We start from the raw sequence: 22,918 nt of genomic DNA, 5'->3' as shown, positions 1-22,918 counted from the left end.
GGGGTGCCTGGTACTGCATATCACGAGAAACTGAGACACACACATACCCAAGGACAGAGGGCTGACGTAAACCTTTCATAAACACAGATAAGACAGGAACATCTACGCACACACAAAAACTCCTCTTCAGTCTGAACATTTTACAGAGACACACAGAAATGTCAAAATAGGAACATCTACGCACACACCTAATCTCCTGTTTTAGCTGAACATTTCTGAAGACAAAGAAATCTACTCAGAGCCAATGAGACAGTGATACTAGCCTGAAGGGGACCTCGCCCAACTCATCAGGACCAACCAGAGGACAAGAACTTCCAGACTCAACCTACTTTCTATCTTTGTATAAAATGTCTATGCACTCTGTTATCTGGGCTTCTTTCAGAGAGTATCATTTGAGCTTGATGAAAGGGTCCGTGCACGCTATTTCAGATATCTTTACACTTTAATAAACTGCCTTATATCATACCTTATCCACCTGGTCCAGCATCTCAACTTGGTCTCACTCTTCTAGTAAATGTATCATCAACAGTCGCGACGTAAATTTATAATTATTTCATTAATTATTGGAATTGATTTGGCAAAGTGCAACTGCGAACTCGGTTCAGTGCGCTCCCTGCTTAGCAGCGGTCCCTTCTCAGTTTGGCAGCTGTGGGAGATGTAGAGGGAGATGTCCGTGTGCTTCGCGGTTTATCTGATCTTTTTTCTGCAGTTTTCTTGAAGGTCACTCCGCGACCCACACGCTGCAGCGCTGTCGTTCGACCTACTGACTTAATCCCACTCGCCATCATGAAATGGACTCATGAAACGCAAATACAGTGATTACTTTTTGTCTCTTTCTTACAAACTTTCAGAAATAATGAGGAGTGCCCACAATGTGTTTTGTGTGGGGAAGTGCTTAGTAATGAGTCTCTCATAACGAACAAAATAATAAAACGACACGTCATGATCAAACATCCAGGAACAACATGACGGTAAACCCAGGGAGTTCTTTCAGAACAGGGCAGAACGCTTCAGTGCTTCGAAAGTGGAAGAGTAAGTCAACTAGCAAGGCATTGTTGTCATTTTATAACAGGTGATGATAATCAGAAATAAGGGAGTACTATCTATCATAGTAGTAGATGTGAGTGTTATAAAACATTCTGGAAGCTATATAAATTAATTTATTAATGTCTACATTTGTTTTTACCACATTTATTCTATTACAGACACCTTAATGCATACTTTTAAATTATATTATGTGAGCTAAACATAATAAAATAATCCTTAGTACATTTTTGTAAGATTACTACTACTGCTACTGTCCCCACCACAACAACTAAATACATGCACTTTTGTCCTTGAAACGTTTAATTGAAATACTGTAGATTCCATTCATTCCTATGAAGGACTGCGTTTTTTTTTAATCGTTTTTGTCATTGTGACAACTGAATTGTTCCTATCTGAATGCCGTACTTCCTGTTAGGGGTGTGTTTTTCTGTTGTTGCATTAGCTGGCTAGCTAGCTAAGTAAACGGTCATCAGTAGTTACCTCAGCCACAAAGTCAGAAACCCCGCCTATTTCTACAATTTATATTCTTAAAATGTGATTTTAAACCCAACCTTAACCACACTGCTAACCCCGACCTTAAATTAACACCAAAAAGCAACACAAATAATAATCATGAATATTAACGATATAGAACAATTTGGACATTGTGGGTGTGGTAACCGAACTAGCTAGCAAGCAAAGTCATCAGATGTTTAGTTAGACAACCGATCCACAAACTATTGAATGTTCGCAATGTTCTTCTGAGAAATAGACTTGTTGACAAGTCAATTCAATAGTTGCACAGAGTGGCGGGGATGCTGAATCAAAATGGGAAACATTTTCGCCAGAAAGAGACGCACGCGAGTCACAGAGCAGGACAGGGCAGTTTTGGTAAGTAGCCTAGCTACTGTAGCTAGCTAACGTTAGCCAACTAGCTAACAAGTCAGCCTTCTAACATACTATAACTAGTTAACAACATTTGATAATGTATACGTTAGGCCTAATGTTAGGTCAGCAAAGTAAGTTAACTAGGAGGGCGGAATTGGGCAGTCTGACAACCCATACATAACACACTGTTCTTTACTGGAAAGCTAGACGGCGAACTGAAGCGATTTAGTGTTGAAACAAGTGGTCTTCCAAGAATTGCATTAAAATGTATGTGTTCTCAATTACAGCAATTGAAACAGCAGAGAGATAAGTTAAAGCTGTATCAGAAGAGAATCAACCTGCAGCTGGAGAAGGAGAGGAATCTAGCCAAGCAGCTGCTGAAAGATGGCAAGAAAGAGTAAGGACTTGCTTCTCACCAGAGCTATATATTGTGTGATCCTGATCTGCCTAAAGTTAAGGTTGTCACTTTAAAGCACTTGAGATTGAAAGCTGTCATGTGCATAGACCGTATATAATACATATAATTACGAAATTAGGACATTATATTGGTTGTCATTGTATTGAATATTCTCACATTTCTATTTTGTTTTCAAACAGGAAGGCCCTCCTCTTGCTCAAGAAGAAGAGATACCAAGACCAGCTCCTGGACAAGACAGAAAACCAGATAAGCAACCTGGAGCGAATGGTAAATACCTGACATTTATCAACCATTCACTCACTCGCACCACCAGGAATAGTAGAAAATTGTACTCGTGAGGTGTATAGACTAATTTCCTGTCTGCGTCATGAAAAGTTGCACGTGCAGTTCCTCATCAGAAACCGTGTTGTTTACGTATGCCGCGTTCAAAATAACTGGGATCTCGAAAATTCTCAGACTTCAGTGCGTTCAAGACAGGTGAGAACTCGGGAACTCCGACTGGGAGAATAATTTTGAACGGTCATTCAAATTGGAATTCGGGGATCTTTCTAGAGCTCCATCTTTCCGACTTGAAGATCACTGACGTCATGATTTAACCTCGTTTTTTTCTCTCCCCCAGAGTCCCCAGTTGTCTTAAAAGCACCACTAGCAGTGCATACTTCAAATGCAGCTCTTGCAACTTAACAAACACGTAATCAGATGGTTATCGTCTACAAAATTACAGCTGTCATCAGAGCACAGGAGGCTGATGGCATCTTAATTTGGGGAGGAAATAAGTGACATGTTTGATACCATTCGCTCTGTTCCAACCATTATTATTAACCATCCTCCTGTCCTGCATCAGAGGGTTGATTACCTAGCAAGCCAGCGAGGCAAGGTGAAATATAACAAATAGAGATAAAGCCAGGAGAATAATATGCGTGTTGATCATAGCTATAACCGTCAGTCTTTTGTGTTTTCGTGGTCATCACTCACTAACTGTTAAAAAAAACTTAAGGTCCCAACGCATCACTCAGAAGAGACGTTTGATGCTAAAGAGAAAATGTCTCTATTCGTTAGTCGGACACTGTTGCAAAACATTTTTTTCCACCGTAGCAAAATGTTTTGCTTCAAACGGAAAACACTTTGCAACAAACAAGAGTTTCTATTGGACACATTTAGTTCACGTTTTGTTCCATTTGCTTCCACTTGGTTCTGTTTGGTTTCTAGTAAATACACCCCTGTACTGAACTAATGCCTTCTGATCTTATTGTTTTCTTTAGTGTCAAGACATTGAGTTTGCCCAGATTGAGATGAAGGTCGTTGAAGGCCTTAAAGTTGGAAACGACTGCCTGAAGTCATTGCATGAGGTACTCTATGTGAGGGTATCAGAGAGCTATGTTTGACCTCTATGCAACTTCCCTATGACCTGATAAGTAGCATACTGTATATGTCTGTCTTTTCCATAAGCCAATTAGTAAGATAAATAGGTTGCTTACCTTCAGTGCATCTGCAATTCAAATAATATAGCATTCCGCATGGATATGCAGTGAATAAAACATTGGCTTTCCTGTACTTACTGTTTGTTATTTCATATCAGGCGATGTCCATCGAGGATGTGGAGAGAATTATGGATGAGACCCAAGAAGGCATTGAATACCAGAGGGTAAGGTCCCCACTGTTTCTTTTTACAGAAGCATTGATATCTTATTGAAATTACTATATTTTGTTCATATTTATTTGTACCTTTTTATCTCTGTACAGGAAATAGATGAGATGCTGGCAGGTTCCCTGACACAGGAGGATGAAGATGCTGTACTGGCTGAACTGGAGGCCATCACTCAGGTCAGTCTATTACTCAACAACACTGGATGGCCAGCAACTATTATCATTTAACTCTGTTGACCTGAGGCATGGCTGTAGACTCCTAACATATAATTGGTATATACAGTTTCTCCTATGGCGTCTAACCGTTGAACACAAGTAGGGATTTTATCACACAGTGACTGACTAGCCTCAAATCACCCATTGTGTTCAACGGTTAGAAGCCTTATCAGAGTCTACAGACATTTCTCAAGGCAAGGGACCGTGTCAATCTGGATAGTTTCACTTCTCTGGTTCCTTACCTGACTTCTCCCCGCCTAACAGCGATAGATGAGAGACGATCCCTTTTGAGTCTTGTTTTTTCTTTACTTCTGTCTGTTTTTAGGGAGAGCTTGGCCTACCCGAGGTACCTGACGAATCCCTGCCAGACGTCCCAGAGGCAGCTGATGAAGAACCAGAGCCAGGTCAAGGTAGGTCTCCTCAGATGTGGAGTCATACTGAATTACAAATATTTGTGTCTTATGTTGAGAGAATATGAATTCTGATATAGGTTAAAGACTCCAGCAGTGGAAATAGACATTACATGAGCACTGTGTCATTCAGAGTCCGTCTGGTTTTCTTCATTTCAGAGAGGGAGAGGCCAAGGAAGAAGCAGGAAAGAGGGATGATGGCTGTCTAGGGGCCTGTCTGTTCGCCAGGTGACTCTGTGGGTCTTGGTACGCCGGCCACTATATCCCCCTCATAGGGGTCTCATGCCCCCCCCCCCCCCCCCACACACACACACAAAACCACAACCACAGATTATCTTCACCATCTCTTCCAGTCCCTCACCTCCAAGACTGAACTTCCTGGTGCCCTGCTAAGCCTTGGCCTTGTGAGCCCCAATACTGCTTTATAATCCTCTTGTGGATTCAACCACCCCATCACCCCAACTATGGTCATGGACTTTTCACATCATTGCCTGCAGGTTCTCTCCTATTTTTTTTGTTCGTGTTTAGGGCCTATTTAGACACATAATCAATAAATTAGTGGTTTGATTTACATAATAATGTGCCTATTGCCTAAGTCCCATGACGGGTATGTTTTTTAAAATCTTCTGTTAACGGACAAATTATGTAATTAACAGACAAATTAATGCATGTGTCTCTTTTCTTCTTTCTTTCTTTCTTTTCAACTTTTTGTGGCTCAGGCCTACTATCTGACCACAGAGCACATTCTCTTTGGGAGGAATAGACATGCAGACTGTCTTTCAAAATCATTACCGTTGGGATGGTTTTCAGAATCTTGCCTAGTCTTAGTTAAGAATGTCTTGATTGCTAACAAACTGTCAATAATGGATATGACTTTGGCTTTGGTTTCAACTTGTTGATTGGGGACCAAAATCCTTACAATAATACTGACCTATTTGCTAAAGCCTCCATTTCATGTAAATTCTATATTCTTCCTCGCTGTGCAACAGTTGAACTAATCTAATGCTCCAGTAGCGTTGGTTTGGGAATTAGCTCAGTGTCATTGGGGGGAAGGGCTAATTGTTTTGTCAGTGGGCTTACTAACTTAACTCTGTATCCCAGACTGACACCAGACAACACTGATGTTATTGTCACATGCCTAGAAATGACTATGAATTAAGTCGAAAACAACCTGACAGAGCCTGATGTCCTAGCTATCTATCCAGTGAGTATTATGGTATCATATTGGGTAGGTTTCACTATCAAGTGTGATATTGGGTTGTTAGCTAAAATATTTTACTGGCCTATCATGATACTGGGTTATCTGTCTGGATCTGTAATATATTACTGGCATATCATATCATGATACTGGGTTATCTGTCTGCATCTGTAATATATTACTGGCATATCATATCATGATACTGGGTTATCTGTCTGGATCTGTAATATATTACTGGCATATCATATCATGATACTGGGTTGTTATCTGTCTGCATCTGTAATATATTACTGGCATATCATATCATGATACTGGGTTATCTGTCTGCATCTGTAATATATTACTGGCATATCATATCATGATACTGGGTTATCTGTCTGGATCTGTAATATATTACTGGCATATCATATCATGATACTGGGTTGTTATCTGTCCGGATCTGTAATATATTACTGGCATATCATGATACTGGGTTATCAGTCTGGATCTGTAATATATTACTGGCATATCATATCATGATACTGGGTTATCTGTCTGCATCTGTAATATATTACTGGCATATCATATCATGATACTGGGTTATCTGTCTGGATCTGTAATATATTACTGGCATATCATATCATGATACTGGGTTATCTGTCTGCATCTGTAATATATTACTGGCATATCATATCATGATACTGGGTTATCTGTCTGGATCTGTAATATATTACTGGCATATCCTATCATGATACTGGGTTATCAGTCTGGATCTGTAATATATTACTGGCATATCATATCATGATATTGGGTTATCTGTCTAGAACTTTAATATATCATGATATTGAGTTCTAATATATTACTGTCATATCTCGTAGAGCATTAGCTATGTATCTGAAATGGAGGGCCTACATATAAAAGATAAGCACTTATGTATAGTGTAAAGTATTACTGTAAGTCTCTCTGAGACAGTGACACTCTTGACAATGACCGTGGAGACCATTTCCCAGTGGTATCATATTGACAGACCTGTGGCGTGTCTATACGAAATGTACCATGTTGTTATTCTGGAACAATACAGTGTATTTTTTGAAAGGTACTGTTTGACCAGCGTGTTGTTATTAACAACCACTAGATGGCAGCAAATAGCAGTTTATGATTTTTTCCTGTTGATAAGCAATACGTCTGCATACATTGGTTAGTGAATGTATTGCGTGGATTCGGATGCTGTTTCAAATTAAATGTTATTTGTGACATGCGCCCAAATACAACAGTGAAACGCTTACTTAAGTGTTAAAAAAATGTACTAAAAATAAATTGTAAATGTTTTGTGCAACTACATGGGACAGTAAAAAGAACTGCTTAGCTATAATGAGGGGAATCATATAAGACTATATGTTATTCATTTACATTTGAGTCATTTAGCAGACGCTCTAATCCAGAGCGATCTACAATTTAATGCATTCATCTTAAGTTATCTAGGTGAGACGACCACATATCACAATCGTAGTAGGTACTTTTTTACCACAAAATAAAGTAGTTAGAAAAGTTGGTGCAGGTAGGCTGCTTTTGCTAGTCATTTGAATTATTTATTTCTTCGTGTGATGATTTATATGTATTGATAGAGCATCCTTGGATTATACAGAGGTCCTCTAAAATCATTCCATAGTGGCTCACAGAGTATTATAATACAGCAGCCTGTGACTAAAGATTCTAAGCAATGAGCAAGTGGTAGGCCTTATCTCCTTCATGGCCCTACAATGTTTTTTTTATCTGTGAAATGCTTGGAACAATTAGTATATTTCTGGGGAAAGTACTGAAAGGTCCAATGCAGATGTTTTTTATCTCAATGCCAAATCATTTTGGGGGTAACTATGAAGTACCTTACTGTGATTGTTTTCAATTCAAATGGTAAATATTAAAAATAATAATAGCTTCTTAGCAAAGAGCAATTTCTCAAGCAATAATTTAGCTGGGACTGTCTGGAAGTGGTCTGACTGGGGAGGGGGAAACTGAAAGCTAGCTGTTATTGCCAGAGATGTTAGGAACTCTCTTATTGGTCTATTAACTCATTTACTGCATGGTGATTTCACCATGGAAGGCCAAAACTCCATCCCACCTTTTCCAACAGCTCTTACACTAAAAGGGCATAATCATCATTTCCACAGTATTATTCCAACCCTGTGGTGTGGAAATATACAGTGGGGAGAACAAGTATTTGATACACTGCCGATTTTGCAGGTTTTCCTACTTACAAAGCATGTAGAGGTCTGTAATTTTTATCATAGGTACACTTCAACTATGAGAGACGGAATCTAAAACAAAAATCCAGAAAATCACATTGTATGATTTTTAAGTAATTAATTTGCATTTTATTGCATGACATAAGTATTTGATACATCAGAAAAGCAGAACTTAATATTTGGTACAGAAACCTTTGTTTGCAATTACAGAGATCATACGTTTCCTGTAGTTCTTGACTAGGTTTGCACACACTGCAGCAGGGATTTTGGCCCACTCCTCCCTACAGATCTTCTCCAGATCCTTCAGGTTTCGGGGCTGTCGCTGGGCAATACGGACTTTCAGCTCCCTCCAAAGATTTTCTATTGGGTTCAGGTCTGGAGACTGGCTAGGCCACTCCAGGACCTTGAGATGCTTCTTACGGAGCCACTCCTTAGTTGCCATGGCTGTGTGCTTCGTGTCGTTGTCATGCTGGAAGACCCAGCCACGACCCATCTTCAATGCTCTTACTGAGGGAAGGAGGTTGTTGGCCAAGATCTCGCGATACATGGCCCCATCCATCCTCCCCTCAATACGGTGCAGTCGTCCTGTCCCCTTTGCAGAAAAGCATCCCCAAAGAATGATGTTTCCACCTCCATGCTTCACGGTTGGGATGGTGTTCTTGGGGTTGTACTCATACTTCTTCTTCCTCCAAACACGGCGAGTGGAGTTAGACCAAAAAGCTCTATTTTTGTCTCATCAGACCACATGACCTTCTCCCATTCCTCCTCTGGATCATCCAGATGGTCATTGGCAAACTTCAGACAGGCCTGGACATGCACTGGCTTAAGCAGGGGGACCTTGCGTGCGCTGCAGGATTTTAATCCATGACGGCGTAGTGTGTTACTAATGGTTTTCTTTGAGACTGTGGTCCCAGCTCTCTTCAGGTCATTGACCAGGTCCTGCCATGTAGTTCTGGGCTGATCCCTCACCTTCCTCATGATCATTGATGCCCCACGAGGTGAAATCTTGCATGGAGCCCCAGACCGAGGGTGATTGACCGTCATCTTGAACTTCTTCCATTTTCTAATAATTGCGCCAACAGTTGTTTCCTTCTCACCAAGCTGCTTGCCTATTGTCCTGTAGCCCATCCCAGCCTTGTGCAGGTCTACAATTTTATCCCTGATGTCCTTACACAGCTCTCTGGTCTTGGCCATTGTGGAGAGGTTGGAATCTGTTTGATTGTGTGTGGACAGGTGTCTTTTATACAGGTAACGAGTTCAAACAGGTGCAGTTAATACAGGTAATGAGTGGAGAACAGGAGGGCTTCTTAAAGAAAAACTAACAGGTATGTGAGAGCCGGAATTCTTACTGGTTGGTAGGTGATCAAATACTTATGTCATGCAATAAAATGCAAATTAATTATTTAAAAATCATACAATGTGATTTTCTGGATTTTTGTTTTAGATTCCGTCTCTCACAGTTGAAGTGTACCTATGATAAAAATTACAGACCTCTACATGCTTTGTAAGTAGGAAAACCTGCAAAATCGGCAGTGTATCAAATACTTGTTCTCCCCACTGTATATATATATAAGAACACAGGAAAATCTAGTTTTGACTGCACAGTGAACTCCGATGTTCCGTTGAATGAATCTGCTGCAATACAGTGTGTCGCTGATTGTCCCCTTCAAGCCAATGACAGCGTGGGAGACAGAGTGGGTGGGAAAAGGGAACATGAATGACAGTGCGAATCGCTGTGCTCTATGATTCATAAAAGATATCTGAACCTGAGGGACAATTACAGGCAGGGAAAATGGAGTGAGTGGGAGGCTGTTTTCAAGTGCTCCTGAAAAAAACAGCCTGGTCTCAGACTTGACGTAACATAGTAAAAGTAAATTCCGGAAACTAAAATTAGTATGATATGTTACGTTTTGTATGCTTACATAAGACAGGTGGTTACTTATTGGTGGGCGTATAATGCAGACGTCTAGAAACCCAAACGTTGCAAGTTTGAATCTCATGACGGACAACTTTAGCATTTTAACTAATTAGCAAGTGTTATACTACTTTGCAACTACTTAGCATGTTAGTTAACCCTTCCCTAACCATAACCTTAACCGTTTTAGCTAACCCTTCCCCTAACCTTAACCCTTTTTGGCTAACCCTTTAACATAACTCCTAAACTTAACCCTAACCTAGCTAACGATAGCACACTGGCCAGAATTCGTAACATATCATCCATTTTGCAAATTCAAATTTTTAAATGTGTAACATATAATACAAATTGTAATTCGTAACATATCATACCAAATGGGTGATGGACATCCACAAATTAATACATACCATACGAAACGTAACATATCATTATAAATGGAGTGTCTCGGATTTACATACAGAATAATACGGGGGGGAAAAGAAACCCGCACACTGCTCATGATAGTTTCACTGCTTTTTATTAAGCTTTACGTATCGGCCTTCGTCAGAGCTTATTAAAGAGCAGCGATACTATCAAGAGCAGTGTGCAGTTTTTTTTCTTAATTTTATTAAACTGTTACCATGCACCTGCAAAAAAAGATAGCTCAGATGTCCAAGTGCCTTTTGAATTTTGAACATACAGAATAATACGAAATGCTCTGAGACTAGGTTGGAGAAAGAGCCAGCTCTGCAAAGGAAGGCACGGTAATGATGACCTGGGGGATGTGGGTGGGAGGGTGTGTGTCTGTCCCCTCATTGCCAACCTACCTCGCAACACTCCTGAGGCCTAGTTGGCAGAAGTAGCAGAAGGACACACACACACCGGTTGCTGGTCCAGGTGACTACAGAGTGTTCCTGGCTGTGCTGCTAAATAATGGGTCTCCCCTCTCTGTCTATGGTCAAGCCTCCTCATTGGCCTAACCAGAGCTGAGGGGAATACTTAATTGCTTGCTCTAATGCCTTTCCCTGTGACGCAGAACAGCAGTGCTAAAACCAGAATGTATCACGCCCCCTGGCTTATATTAGTGCCTTATTGCTTTGATATTTAGTATTAGTGTATTATTGCTTTAATTTTTACTATTAGTGTATCATTGCTTTAATGACTAGCCTCAACCACCCCGGCAGTGTTCAAGTGGCTGTTGTTACCTTCAGTTCCTGCTACGCTACATGTCGCTAGGGAAAGATATTGATTGATTCCTCCTACATAGTCCTCATTTATTTATCCTCACAGGCTGTCTCAATTGAATTAGGAAGCAGTCTCATTGTTGAATTGTTTAATTATGGAAACCACCTGTGTGAGGGCCAACTAGATTGTTCATCACACAAGCAAATCAATGGCAATGTTGAGAAATGCCCTTTAACGATACTTAATTCAGGTTTTCAGATTGATTTTTACTGTTGGGTTATGAAGTTGAATTATGAGCTCATCTTAATGAAGGAGGGTTGTCAAAAGAGCAAGTTAAACCCAGTTAACTCTGTAGAGTGGTCAGGCGGGGGGTTACCTTTGTCTCTCAACACTATAAGGTACTGTATTTTTTCCTCCTGCGTTATTATAATGCTAATACGTTTCTGGAAAACAGCAGCAGCAGCATAGTTATTGTCCATATCCAATAAAGAATAAAGCCTAGACATTTTACAGATTTCCCAACAGGCTCTTGTAGTGCAGATCGTGACTTGCTGAATGAATTGTGGAGGATTCCCCTGTTCCTACATCACATATTGTAGCATACTGTACGAGCAAGGTGACGCCGTCCTACACCGAGACACACTACTACATTCCAGCCTCTAAGCCTGTGCATACATGGATAGCAATGCACAACTGTAACAGGTAGCTAGCTATTCAATTGTAATGTTTTGTACACTGTTCGATAAATACACTCGGTTCTACGTCATTATTTACACCATACGTTATCTGTTTACGTTATTTGTTTTGCCTAAAATGTGTTCGCTTCAAAATGTGTTAATTTACTTAGATCTCAATCTGTTGAAATCGTATTGTTGGGTATAGAGATGTGTGCATAGCTGTACTGTAGTCATTCGGGCATGCGGGTATTATGAATGATTTTTACGCAGAGGCAGAGCAGAGGCAGTGGTGTGGGCAGTGTTCGAGAGAGGAGGCGGATCCCTTTAAAATGGCAAGCAGCTATGAGCAGGCTGCCTGCGTTCTCTGTCAGCGGGTGGTATAGCCTCCAGACTGCGTGGGCTAGTGTGGGCGCAGTTGAAAAGTTTCTTATAAAAGCGGTGATTCCGGAGTCTCGTATTACGCGCGTCCCCTCCCTCTGTAATAATTGTTTCTTACTACGATTCCTTCCACCTACTCTGTTTCTCCGTAGTATTTCTTCGAAAAGCTTCCGTCACTAAAGGAAATCTGGTCTATGGTTTTGGCTGAAGAAGGTTCCACGATGTCTCGGACTGACGAAGTACACCGTATAACGGAGAATGTCTATAAGGTAAGAAGCGGTCCAGACAGCGGTCCATTCACTCCAGCTTCAATAATGAATACATTGATTATTGTTTTGATTAAGTCGCTTGATGAGTGGAGCCTCATCAGCTGATGAGATCTGATAACGTGGTATCTGTTGGATTCGTTTCGAACTTTGTTTTACGCAGAGGTCAAGATAAGTCTACTCTCTATTAAAATAGAACAAATACAATATCCTATTTAATGAACATTGATAACGACTTTGGCTTCTATGGTGTACCTGTGGAATTTACAATCACACCCCATCTATAGGTCTCATCACTGCTCTAAAAGTAGAGATTTGTTTCTCTGCAGTGAGGGACACTGCGTGCAGTAACGGCAACAGCCATAGGCTCATAGGGGACAAAAAAATGTATACACAATTCCCCAGTCCAAGTTTAATTTGAATTAGGGGATGTGTATCAAAGTGACAGTTTGCATCGAGGTAGACCGGGACAGCTCAATTTGCATGTCATGACATATTGGCTTAAGGAGTTCTGTCAGACCACGGAAGGATTTTTCGCTGTAACCAGTTGAACTAAATGGTTTTAGAAGTAGACTACACAAATAGAATAAGGCTCAGAATAGCGGTGTCATATTATTTTTTTACATTTAAATAATTCTTGCAATTAGGGTTAAATTGACAGATTGTTCACGTAATTGGCTCGTAATTCCAAGCAGCGACCTTTTGGTTACTGGCCCAACGCTTTTCACCGCTAGGCTACCTGCCACCCTCTTATCTTAGCAAGGTGGCTTGTTAGCATTGCTTTACTTGGGCAGAAGTTCACCTGAGCTGAGCACCTAACCTCATATTTTCTACTGTTTGCGTTCCTGCACCTCTTACAGAATATTAGCTCAAAAGTATTGAGGAGTTCCTGCACCTAAATATAAATGGTACCGCCACACAAAATGAGTGTCAACACCTATTTTAGTCCAAGTCAAGCACCGCTTGTTAGAGATTCTGAACTATGGCGATATTGGACCGATTAAAAAAGAATACTTTTCTACCTCTTTCCGTCGCTCTTTCACCAAGCTAGAGGAGTTGATTGAGGGAATAAGGGACCTTCCCAAACTTGTTGAAACTGCCCGGTAGTCTAAAGCATTTCGACAGGTCCTTCCCTCCTGCTATTTCCACAACAAAGCCCTGCTTTAGCAGAGCCAAGGGCGGAGGTGCTACTCTTCAGTTTCACTGCACTGTGATATGTTGAATATGTCCCAAATGGCACCATATTCCCTTTTTTATAGTGCACTACTTTGGAATAGGGCTCTGGTAGAAAGTAGTGCACTATAGAGGTTATAGGATTCCATTTGGGACTGACTAGTTGTGCCATCCAAACAGGCTAGATTTCAGGAAGGGAAGAGAAATGTGCAGGGGTACAAGAGTTTGAATAACCTGTGAAAGCTGGTCCATATGGTAACCAGAGCCTAGTGACTGCTATGATCTGAGTGGTCTATACTTGACCCTATCATGGCCAGCCACTATCACAGACCGCCCTGAGCTGTACACTCATACGTATTCTCCCTCTGAGCTTAATTTCTAACACCTAGACCCAACCCTCCACATACCCCTATAGGTCGACTTTCAAGGTTCAGTGGTGGTAGAGCAGCCTGATGCTGAGACCTGTGGAAGATGTTGGGGGTCCTTAATGACCAGTGGAAGATGTTGGGGGTCCTCAATGACCCGTGGAAGGTGTTGGGGGTCCTCAATGACCCGTGGAAGGTGTTGGGGGTCCTCAATGACCCGTGGGAGGTGTTGGGGGTCCTCAATGACCCGTGGGAGGTGTTGGGGGTCCTCAATGACCCGTGGAAGGTGTTGGGGGTCCTCAATGACCCGTGGAAGGTGTTGGGGGTCCTCAATGACCCGTGGGAGGTGTAGGGGGTCCTCAATGACCCGTTGGAGGTGTTGGGGTCCTTATTGATCGACCAGGGAGAGGAGGAACAGGTGCTAGTCAAATGAGAGCATTGCTGATGGGAAGGTCACTGGAGTTGACGATATTTTAGCGAATGGGGAAGGGAAGCAAACCCATGTCGCTGGCATGAAAGGCAAACACCCTACGCTTTGCGCCAATAGAGTTCACTCACTTGGTGGGAATTGTAGGGTTCATATAGTGAGGATCGCTACTTTATGATGTAGAATGACAGGGACAGTCAGTCAGTGTGGAGATATTTTCCTGACCGGCAGGTTGACTCATTACAGAGCCCAGCAGAGGGAGAGGAGAGAGGGAGTGCTGGAGCGATGCAGAGGGGGAGAGATGGAGAGTAGCAACCGACCTGGTAATCTGACCCACGGCTGGGGGCCTATTGTGGGGCGACTGATGCTGACTGGCGGGGGCTCTGTGTGTGTGTGTGTGTGCATGCGGCTCTTAGACATGTAGAGTGGTGTTTGCCTCAGTGAGTCTCTGAGTACGTTCACATGCACACAAATGATTCTATATTAAACTGACTATGGCAGTATGGAAATAGTCATTTCAACTCCTTACTCTTAAGTGGGGTAAAGGTCAAAATCAAAGTAAGCATATGTCAATTAAAACAACTGGTTTTCTGAGCAATATTTTCAAAGACCTGACCAGACGAGGCCGTGAGGTGCCAGCTTCCATCTGATACCATACAACCATAGATACTTGTATGTTACTGAGGAGGACAGCTGGATGCCATCAGATGGTACAGTATTAACAAAATTATTTATTTCATCAAGGCAAGGTGTGAACATCACTCTGTTTGTGAGCTGAGGGGGATGATGTTTAAGAGGTAGACATGGGAGTTGATTGTCTCTGTTATTCCCTGAGAAAGGGGTGTACTTGCAGCCACGCTGGCAGTGTGGTGCGGTGCAGTCTCTCTGAAGACATTGCTATTGCCTGGCAGCTGCTTGCTGACTGCGTAATCTCCAAGCTCGCTCAGATTCCAAGAATACAGGACACCGTCTGCAACATTGTGCTGTGACTCACACGTGAGTGTGTGTGTGTACCTTTGCCTATATACTTGGCTTGGCCATGAAAGGAGGACATCCCCACCTCCAGACAATCTGCTGTGACCAACCATCACAACCTCTGCTGTCCTACACACACACACCAACATTTTGTGGGTATGTCAAAGCTTAATCATCCTGGCTCGTTTGCTCAATTGGTAGTCCACGAGAGAGTTTATCCATTAAATTAGATTTTTCCATTAGCCGCAGATGATCTGTTAAATGCATTTTGGCCTTGTGTTGAGATAATTGCTATCATTTCAATAGTGCTATTAGCCCGCTCCATCTCAGTGAGGTATGCTGAAATACATCACCAAATATGATGAAAGCAAAGATCTGAATATGAAAGAGTCACAATCAATCACGGGTATATATTATGCATATCATTTTTTTTTTTACAGTGCATTCGGTAAGTATACAGCCTTATTCTAAAATGGATTAATCTACACACAACACCCCATAATGACAAAGCCAAAACAGGTTTTTAGAAATGTTTGCAAAAAAATAATAATACCTAATTTACACAAGTATTCAGACCCTTTGCTTTGAGACTCAATTGAGCTCAGGTGCATCCTGTTTCCATTGATCACCCTTGAGATGTTTCTACAACTTCATTGGAGTCCACCTGTGGTGAATTCAATTGATTGGACATGATTTGGAATTGCACACCTGCCTGTATAAGGTCCCAAAACCAAGCCATGAGGTGGAAGGAATTGTCCGTAGAGCTCCGAGACATGATTGTTTCGAGGCACAGATCTGGGGAAGGGTACCAAAACATTTCTGCAGCATTGAAGGTCCCCAAGAACACAGTTGCCTCCATCATTCTTAAATGGAAGTAGTTTGGAACCACCAAGACTCTTCGTAGAGCTGGCCGCCTGGCCAAACTGAGCAATCGGGGGAGAAGGGCCTTGGTCAGGGAGGTGACCAAGAACCTGATGGTCACCCTGACAGCGGTCTAGAGTTCCTCTGTGGAGATGGGAGAACCTTCCAGAAGAACAACCATCTCTGCATCACCACCAATCAGGCATTTATGGTAGAGTGGCCAGACGGAAGCCACTCCTCAGTAAAAGGCAAATGACAGCCCGCTTGGAGTTTGCCAAAAGGACTCTCAGACCATGAGAAACTCTTTAGCCTGAATGTCAAGCGTCACGTCTGGAGGAAACCTGGCACCATCCCTACGGTGAAGCATTGTGGTGGCGGCATCATGCTGTGAGGATGTTTTTCAGCGGCAGGGACTAGGAAACTAGTCCTGCTTGAGGGAAAGATGAACGGAGCAAAGTACAGAGAGATCCTTGACGAAAACCTGCTCCAGAGCGCTCAGGACCTCCGAATGGGGCAACGGTTTACCTTCCAACAGGATGACGACCCTAAGCACACAGCCAAGACAAGGCAGGAGTGGCTTCAGTACAAGCCCCTGAATGTCCTTGAGTGGCCCAACCAGAGCCCGGATTTGAACCCGTTTGAACATTTCTGGAGAGACCTGAACATGGGGTATTGTGTTTAAATTGATGAGGGGGGGGAAACGATTTCATCCATTTTAAAGTAAGGCTGTAACATAACAAAATGTGGGGGGGGAAATCAAGGGTTCTGAATACTTTCAGAATGCACTGTACATTATACAAATATACTGATTTATTCTATTGGAGTAAGAAACAGTCTCGGGTTGTGTCGCGCATGGAACCCTATTCATTACATAGTGGGGCGCAGGTAGCCTAGTGGTTAGAGCGTTGGGCCAGTAACCGAAAGGTTGCTGGATCAAATCCCAGAGCTGACAAGGTAAAAAGCTGTCGTTCTGCCCCTGAACACGCTAGTTAACCCGCTGTTCCCCGGTAGGCCGTCATTGTAAATAAGAATTTGTTCTTAACTGACTTGCCTAGTTAAATTTGTATAAAACAATTGTGCACACATTTTGTTGCCTGTCTACCCATCCACATGGCTCCGGCCAAACACCATGCCCATGAATGTTTCTTCTCCACGATGAGTCTGGATTTTCCTCCCTCCCCAATGTCTTCTGGAATACGAACACATTTTGATCGTTCTGATTGGTCCCAGAAACCGATGGGTTGGGCCACCGCCGGCTTACATGACAGTATCAACTTTCATACTCCGATTGGTCAGATTTGTTACATTTACATTTACATTTAAGTCATTTAGCAGACACTCTTATCCAGAGCGACTTACAAATTGGTGCATTCACCTTATGATATCCAGTGGAACAACCACTTTACAATAGTGCATCTAACTCTTGTAAGGGGGGGGGGGGGGGTTAGAAGGATTACTTTATCCTATCCTAGGTATACCTTAAAGAGGTGGGGTTTCAGGTGTCTCCGGAAGGTGGTGATTGACTCTATCGCTGATTTGTTTTGTACAACGCCCATCATTTTAAAGCCACAAACGACCTTTAGGATTGCTGATTCAGATTGACTGTACAGTATACAGAGATCGATTGAGCAGCAAAATGTAACTCTGGATGAGTCATCAGCCTACTTCTGTCCAAAGCCCCATGGGAATTGGTCAAAAGTACTGCACTATATAGGGAATAGGGCATCATTTGGGATGCAGTTTTAGTCTCTGTGACATCACAGTGGTATTACTAGTGGCTATAGGCAATGTGTAAACTGCATCCTGAGGCTGTTTTACACCTGCCAGAACAAAGTGTCTGTGTGTGTGGTTGGTTGGTTAAGTCTGTTTTCTTTGCACAGCCCACCATGCGAGTAGTGTTGGGTACAGATGTCGGATCTTCATTTTACCCTTTTCGTCCTGCAGCAGAAGGATTTGAATTCATGTTTAGAATCGCTACCAGGAGACAGCTGGAAGCAATGTTTGTAGGCTGCACAATCATTTAAAACTGTAGATCCACTGGGCATATGATTAGGTATGTCCAAACTTTTGACTGGTACTGTATGTTTTAAGGCAAGCAATATGCCCAATGACTGATTGGTTGTCTCAGTGCCTGTGTGGTCCAGTGGTTACAGCCGCTGACCCCGGCACACACATGCCAGAGTTGGCATGGGGTTTGAATCAGGCCCACTCACTGCCCTTTGAATGTTTTAGTTACTCTATGGGCTATACTTGTCCTCCTAATGGTTGTACTTCCTTATCAGATCGCTTCAGTTACATAGATTTATAATATTATATTGTCACTATCAGATGACAACCTTGTCACTCCCCCCCCCCCCCCCCAAACAAAATGTTTTATATTAATCGAAACTATTGCAGATAACATCTACATTTATTACGAGTATTTAAGTAGTTTTATACCCGGATACTTTTTAGTCCTACTTGAGTAGTTTCTTAAGAAGGCTACTTTAACTTGAGTAAATTACAATCCTAAGTAGCAGAACTTTTACTTAAGTACAGATTTTTAGTATTCTACACATCTCTGTAAATGATACGTCGCTTAACTATAAAACGTTGGCAAGCATTCACACTGGAGGAAAGTTTATCAGTACGCCTGCATCTGTCAACACAGGATGGTAATGCTTAGGGACAATTGTACATGCACGGCGAAATGACTACTCTGACTGCGCACTATGGGAGCGCTCGGTTTGTTGTTTTGAAAGTCTCTGAAAAAAGTGTTCTATTGAAAATGTATGGTAACTAGCTAGCTAACTTTTCTTTGAGTTTGGATCCTGCGACGTGGTTGGCATCAGTTGCTGGGACCGTTGCAATCTGTCCAGGGATCCTGCCGACCAAAGGTCTGAGGAGCAGCTTGGCGTAGCAGCTAACCTAGCTGCCTATCAAGCTACCAGGAGTTTTTTGAGGGCTTGAACGCAACCCGCAATGTGTTTAGCCCTTGTGGCTGGGACCATGGATAGTCCCGGGCTTGTGGCTGTCTTGATTCCTGCTCATCCATCTTCCCTGCGACCTGCCCAGTCTTGTACTGTAAGGAGTAACAGCGTAGCCTACATTGCTACCATGGCGAAGACCAAAGCCGGTGGGAGTACCGTTGAGGACAGTGGTTTCTCGCTATTACAGGTGAAGGATGTTTTAAAAGAACAAAAATTGTTCAAAAGCAGTTGTTACAATAAAATAGCTTCAACTAATAAAATAATTGACGACCTGACCAGCAAGGTCCAAGACCTGAAGAACAGTTTGCAGTTCTCCCAGGGTCAGAACGATGAGTTTAAACAGGAGAACGGCAAGATGACAGCAATCTGTAAGTCATTGAGAGAGGACATCAGTTCTGTTTGTGAATCCATGATAATCGGATTTCTCTATCATTGTTATATCAAGGAACAATCAAGGCAGAACAACATTGTTGTGGAGGGAATTGCTGAATCTCCACATGAGACCTGGATGGAGTCTGAGGATAAGGTGAGGGAAATGATCTCTGAGAAACTGAAGATGGACCACAGGAAGATTTGAGGTGGAGCACGGCCACTGGACTGAAAACTCACCACCGGCCCAGGTGACAGGCCCATGCCAATAGTTGTCAAGTTCCTGAGGTTCAATGACACGGTAGTTGTTCTGGAAAGAGACGACAACTTGAGAGGAACGTACATCTTCCTCAACGAGGACTATCCTGTGCACCAGTAGAGGAAATAAATTATCACAGCCATGCAAGCTGCCAGAGCGAGTGGGACATTGCTTACATCCACTATGACAGGCTCATTGTCCACCCTCCCTCTCAGTAGCTTGGAAGGGATGAGGGAGCCAAGCCTATGAGTTTCGTACCTTCAACCCCAGCACCACACACACACACTTACACACCCCAACTGATTTAACGGACTGTTAAATGTTTTTTGTCTCTTGCTTTGTTTGCTCTTTTCCATATTATGTCTATCTCTGATAAGCTACTCAGGAAAGGGCTGAAAATGGCCCATATTAACATATGTAGCCTTAAAAATAAGGTTAATAAAATCAGTAACTTGCTAACATCAGATAACATTCATATATTAACCATGTCTGAGACTGACTTAGATCATTCCTTTGATACAGCAGTTGCAATACAAGGATAGAAGAGACAGGAATGCCCATGGGGAGGTGTTGCTGTTTATATTCAGAGCCATATCACTGTAATGCTTAGAGAAGATTGTATGTCAAGCGTTATTGAAGTGTCGTGGTTGCAGGTTCACCTGCCTCACCTAAAGCCTATTCTTTTGCGGTGTTGCTATTGGCCACCAAGTGCTAACAGTTTCTAAATAATATGTGTGAAATGCTTGACCGTATATGTGATGTAAACCGAGAGGTATACTTTCTTGGAGATCTGAATATTGACTGGTTTTCATAAAGCTGTCTGCTTAAGAAGCTTCTCACTGTAATCTGGTTATTAATCAAAATTCTATCAAATATTCTGGACCCTCAGTGTCCCATGCTAGTGATCTCCAGACACAGCTGCAGGCTATTTGCGCAAAGTAGGTCTACCTGATTACTTCTTATGACGTTTCCGCTGAATCAGAGCATGACATTTCTTCTCCCTTTCATGAGGAGTGGTTATCGAAAAACAGAGGTGGAAAGATTTTTCAAATAGACTACATTGAGGAACTATTGTCACTCTTAATAGATGTAAAAATATACTTTTTTTAACTTGCTGTTTTGAAGTGAAAAAATTTATTTGAGATGCTCCCACAGCTCATTAGTGGTGGTGAGTTAAGACAATCAGAAATACTATCATAATCCCAAATGGGCACATTTTATAAGCCTACAGTACATTAGCCTAGGCCTACTATGTGTAGTCAGGTGCGCGTCCTTACTCAACATTGACAAGAGCGCTCCAAACAAAACACAATTAATACATTGACAACTTGTAAATGGAATTAAATATACCAAAACTTGTTTATCATAAGTGTAGCCTAGGTTGTGCTGTTGAAGAAGTTGAGGAGACTAAGTTACTTGGTGTTGCCTTTGATTTGTAAACTGTCATAGTCAAAACATACAGTACCAGTCAAAAGTTTGGACACACCTACTCATTTGAGATTTTTCTTTATTTTTACTATTTTCTTCGTTGTAGAATAATAGTGAAGACATCTATACTATGAAATAGCACACATGGAGTCATGTAGTAACCAAAAAAGGGTTAAACAAATCAAAAAATATTTGAGATTCTTCAAGTAGCCACCCTTTGCCTTTGACAGCTTTGCGCACTCTTGGCATTCTCTCAACCAGCCTCATGAGGTCGTCACCTGGAATGCATTTCAATTAACAAGTGTGCCTTGTTAAATTAATTTGTGGAATTTCTTTCCTTAATGCGTTTGAGACAATCAGTTGTGTTGTGACAAGGTAGGGGTGGTATACAGAAGATGGCCCTATTTGGTAAAATATAATGTTCGTATTATGGCAAGAACAGCTGAAATAAGCAAAGAGATGGCTCTGATGAAGACCACCACAGGAAAGGAAGACCCAGAGTTACCTCTGCTGCAGAGGATACATTCATTAGAGCTACCAGCCTCAGAAATTGTAGCCCAAATAAATGCTTTACAGAGTTCAAGTAACAGACACATCTCAACATCAACTGCGTGAATCAGGCCTTCATGGTCGACTTGCTGCAAATAAACCACTACTAAAGGACACCAACAATAAGAAGACTTTCTTGGGACAAGAAACACAAGCAATGGACATTGGACCGGTGGAAATCTGTCCTCTGGTCTGAGTCCAAATTTGAGATTTTTGGTTCCAACCTCCATGTCCGTGTGAGACGCAGAGTAGGTGAACGGATGATCTCTGCATGTGTGGTTCCCACCATGAAGCAATTTGGAACTCGGTAGTGAGTGTTGCAACTGAGGACAGACGATTTCTACACGCTTCAGCACTCGGCAGTCCCGTTCTGCGAGCTTGTGTGGCCTACCACTTCGCAGCTGAGCCGTTGTTGCTCCTAAACGTTTCCACTTCACAACATCAGCACTTACAGTTGACCGGGGCAGCTCTAGCAGTGAATAATTTTTACGAACTGACTTGTTTTAAAGGTGGCATCCTATGACAGTGCCACGTTGAATGTCACTGAGCTCTTCAGTAAGACCATTCTACTGACAATGTTTGTATGGCTATTGCATGGCTCTGTGCTCAATTTATTTTATATATATATATTTTTTTATATACACCTGTCAGCAACAGGTGTGGCTGAAATGATTGAATCCACTAATTTGAAGGGGTGTCCACATACTTGTGTGCATATACTGAACAAAAATATATAAACGCAAATATGTCAACTATTTACTGAGCTATACTCCATTATAAGGAAATCAGTCAATTTAAATCAATACATTTTCCCTAATCTATGGATTTCACGTGACTAGACAGGGGTGCAGCCATGGGCCCAGCCAGTCAGAATTAGTTTTTCTCCACAAAATGACTTTTTTTTTTACAGACAAATACTCCTCAGTTCCATCTGTTCTCCAGGTGTTTGGTTTCAGACGATCCCGCAGGTGAAGAAGCCAGATGTGGAGGTCCTGAGCTGGCATGGTTATATGTGGACTGAGGTTGTGTGGCCAGTTGGCCGTACTGCCAAAATCTCTAAAATGACATTGTAGGCGGCTTATGGTAGAGAATTTAACATGAAATTATCTGCCAACAGC

At 42.1% G+C, this 22,918-nt stretch overlaps 2 protein-coding genes across 5 annotated transcripts in view; both read left to right on the top strand.

Moving 5' to 3' along the window:
• Positions 1 to 1,511: 1,511 nt before the first annotated feature.
• On the top strand, positions 1,512 to 5,272 carry LOC139580383 (charged multivesicular body protein 6-like). The gene is made up of 8 exons (XM_071409007.1): positions 1,512 to 1,917; positions 2,202 to 2,311; positions 2,512 to 2,599; positions 3,595 to 3,681; positions 3,912 to 3,977; positions 4,076 to 4,156; positions 4,521 to 4,605; positions 4,765 to 5,272. The coding sequence occupies exons 1-8, from the start codon at positions 1,855 to 1,857 to the stop codon at positions 4,812 to 4,814; spliced, it is 630 nt and encodes a 209-aa protein (XP_071265108.1). The 5' UTR covers positions 1,512 to 1,854; the 3' UTR covers positions 4,815 to 5,272.
• Positions 5,273 to 11,658: 6,386 nt separating this feature from the next.
• The window catches only part of LOC139580382 (BAR/IMD domain-containing adapter protein 2-like), a 136,311-nt gene continuing 125,051 nt past the window's right edge, over positions 11,659 to 22,918 (top strand). For 2 of the 4 annotated variants that reach the window (XM_071409005.1, XM_071409004.1), the window contains exon 1: positions 12,115 to 12,428. In XM_071409005.1, the coding sequence (XP_071265106.1) occupies positions 12,354 to 12,428 (75 nt within the window). In that variant the 5' untranslated portion in view covers positions 12,115 to 12,353. Of the gene's footprint in view, positions 11,807 to 12,114; positions 12,429 to 22,918 lie in introns of those variants that run through there. The other 2 variants (XM_071409002.1, XM_071409003.1) reach the window with 2 other exon arrangements.

The sequence above is a fragment of the Salvelinus alpinus genome, chromosome 7, assembly GCF_045679555.1.
Source record: "Salvelinus alpinus chromosome 7, SLU_Salpinus.1, whole genome shotgun sequence".
NCBI lineage: Eukaryota > Metazoa > Chordata > Actinopteri > Salmoniformes > Salmonidae > Salvelinus > Salvelinus alpinus.
Note: the sequence above shows the minus strand (reverse complement) of the source record. Positions and strands in the feature narration are given on the sequence as shown.

Coding starts and splice junctions, on each gene's coding strand:
- LOC139580383 (XM_071409007.1), top strand. CDS start 1,855: ATGGGAAACATTTTCGCCAGAAAGAGACGCACGCGAGTCACAGAGCAG. Junction 2,600..3,594: donor TAAGCAACCTGGAGCGAATG/GTAAATACCTGA, acceptor TGTTTTCTTTAG/TGTCAAGACATTGAGTTTGC. Junction 3,978..4,075: donor AAGGCATTGAATACCAGAGG/GTAAGGTCCCCA, acceptor ATCTCTGTACAG/GAAATAGATGAGATGCTGGC.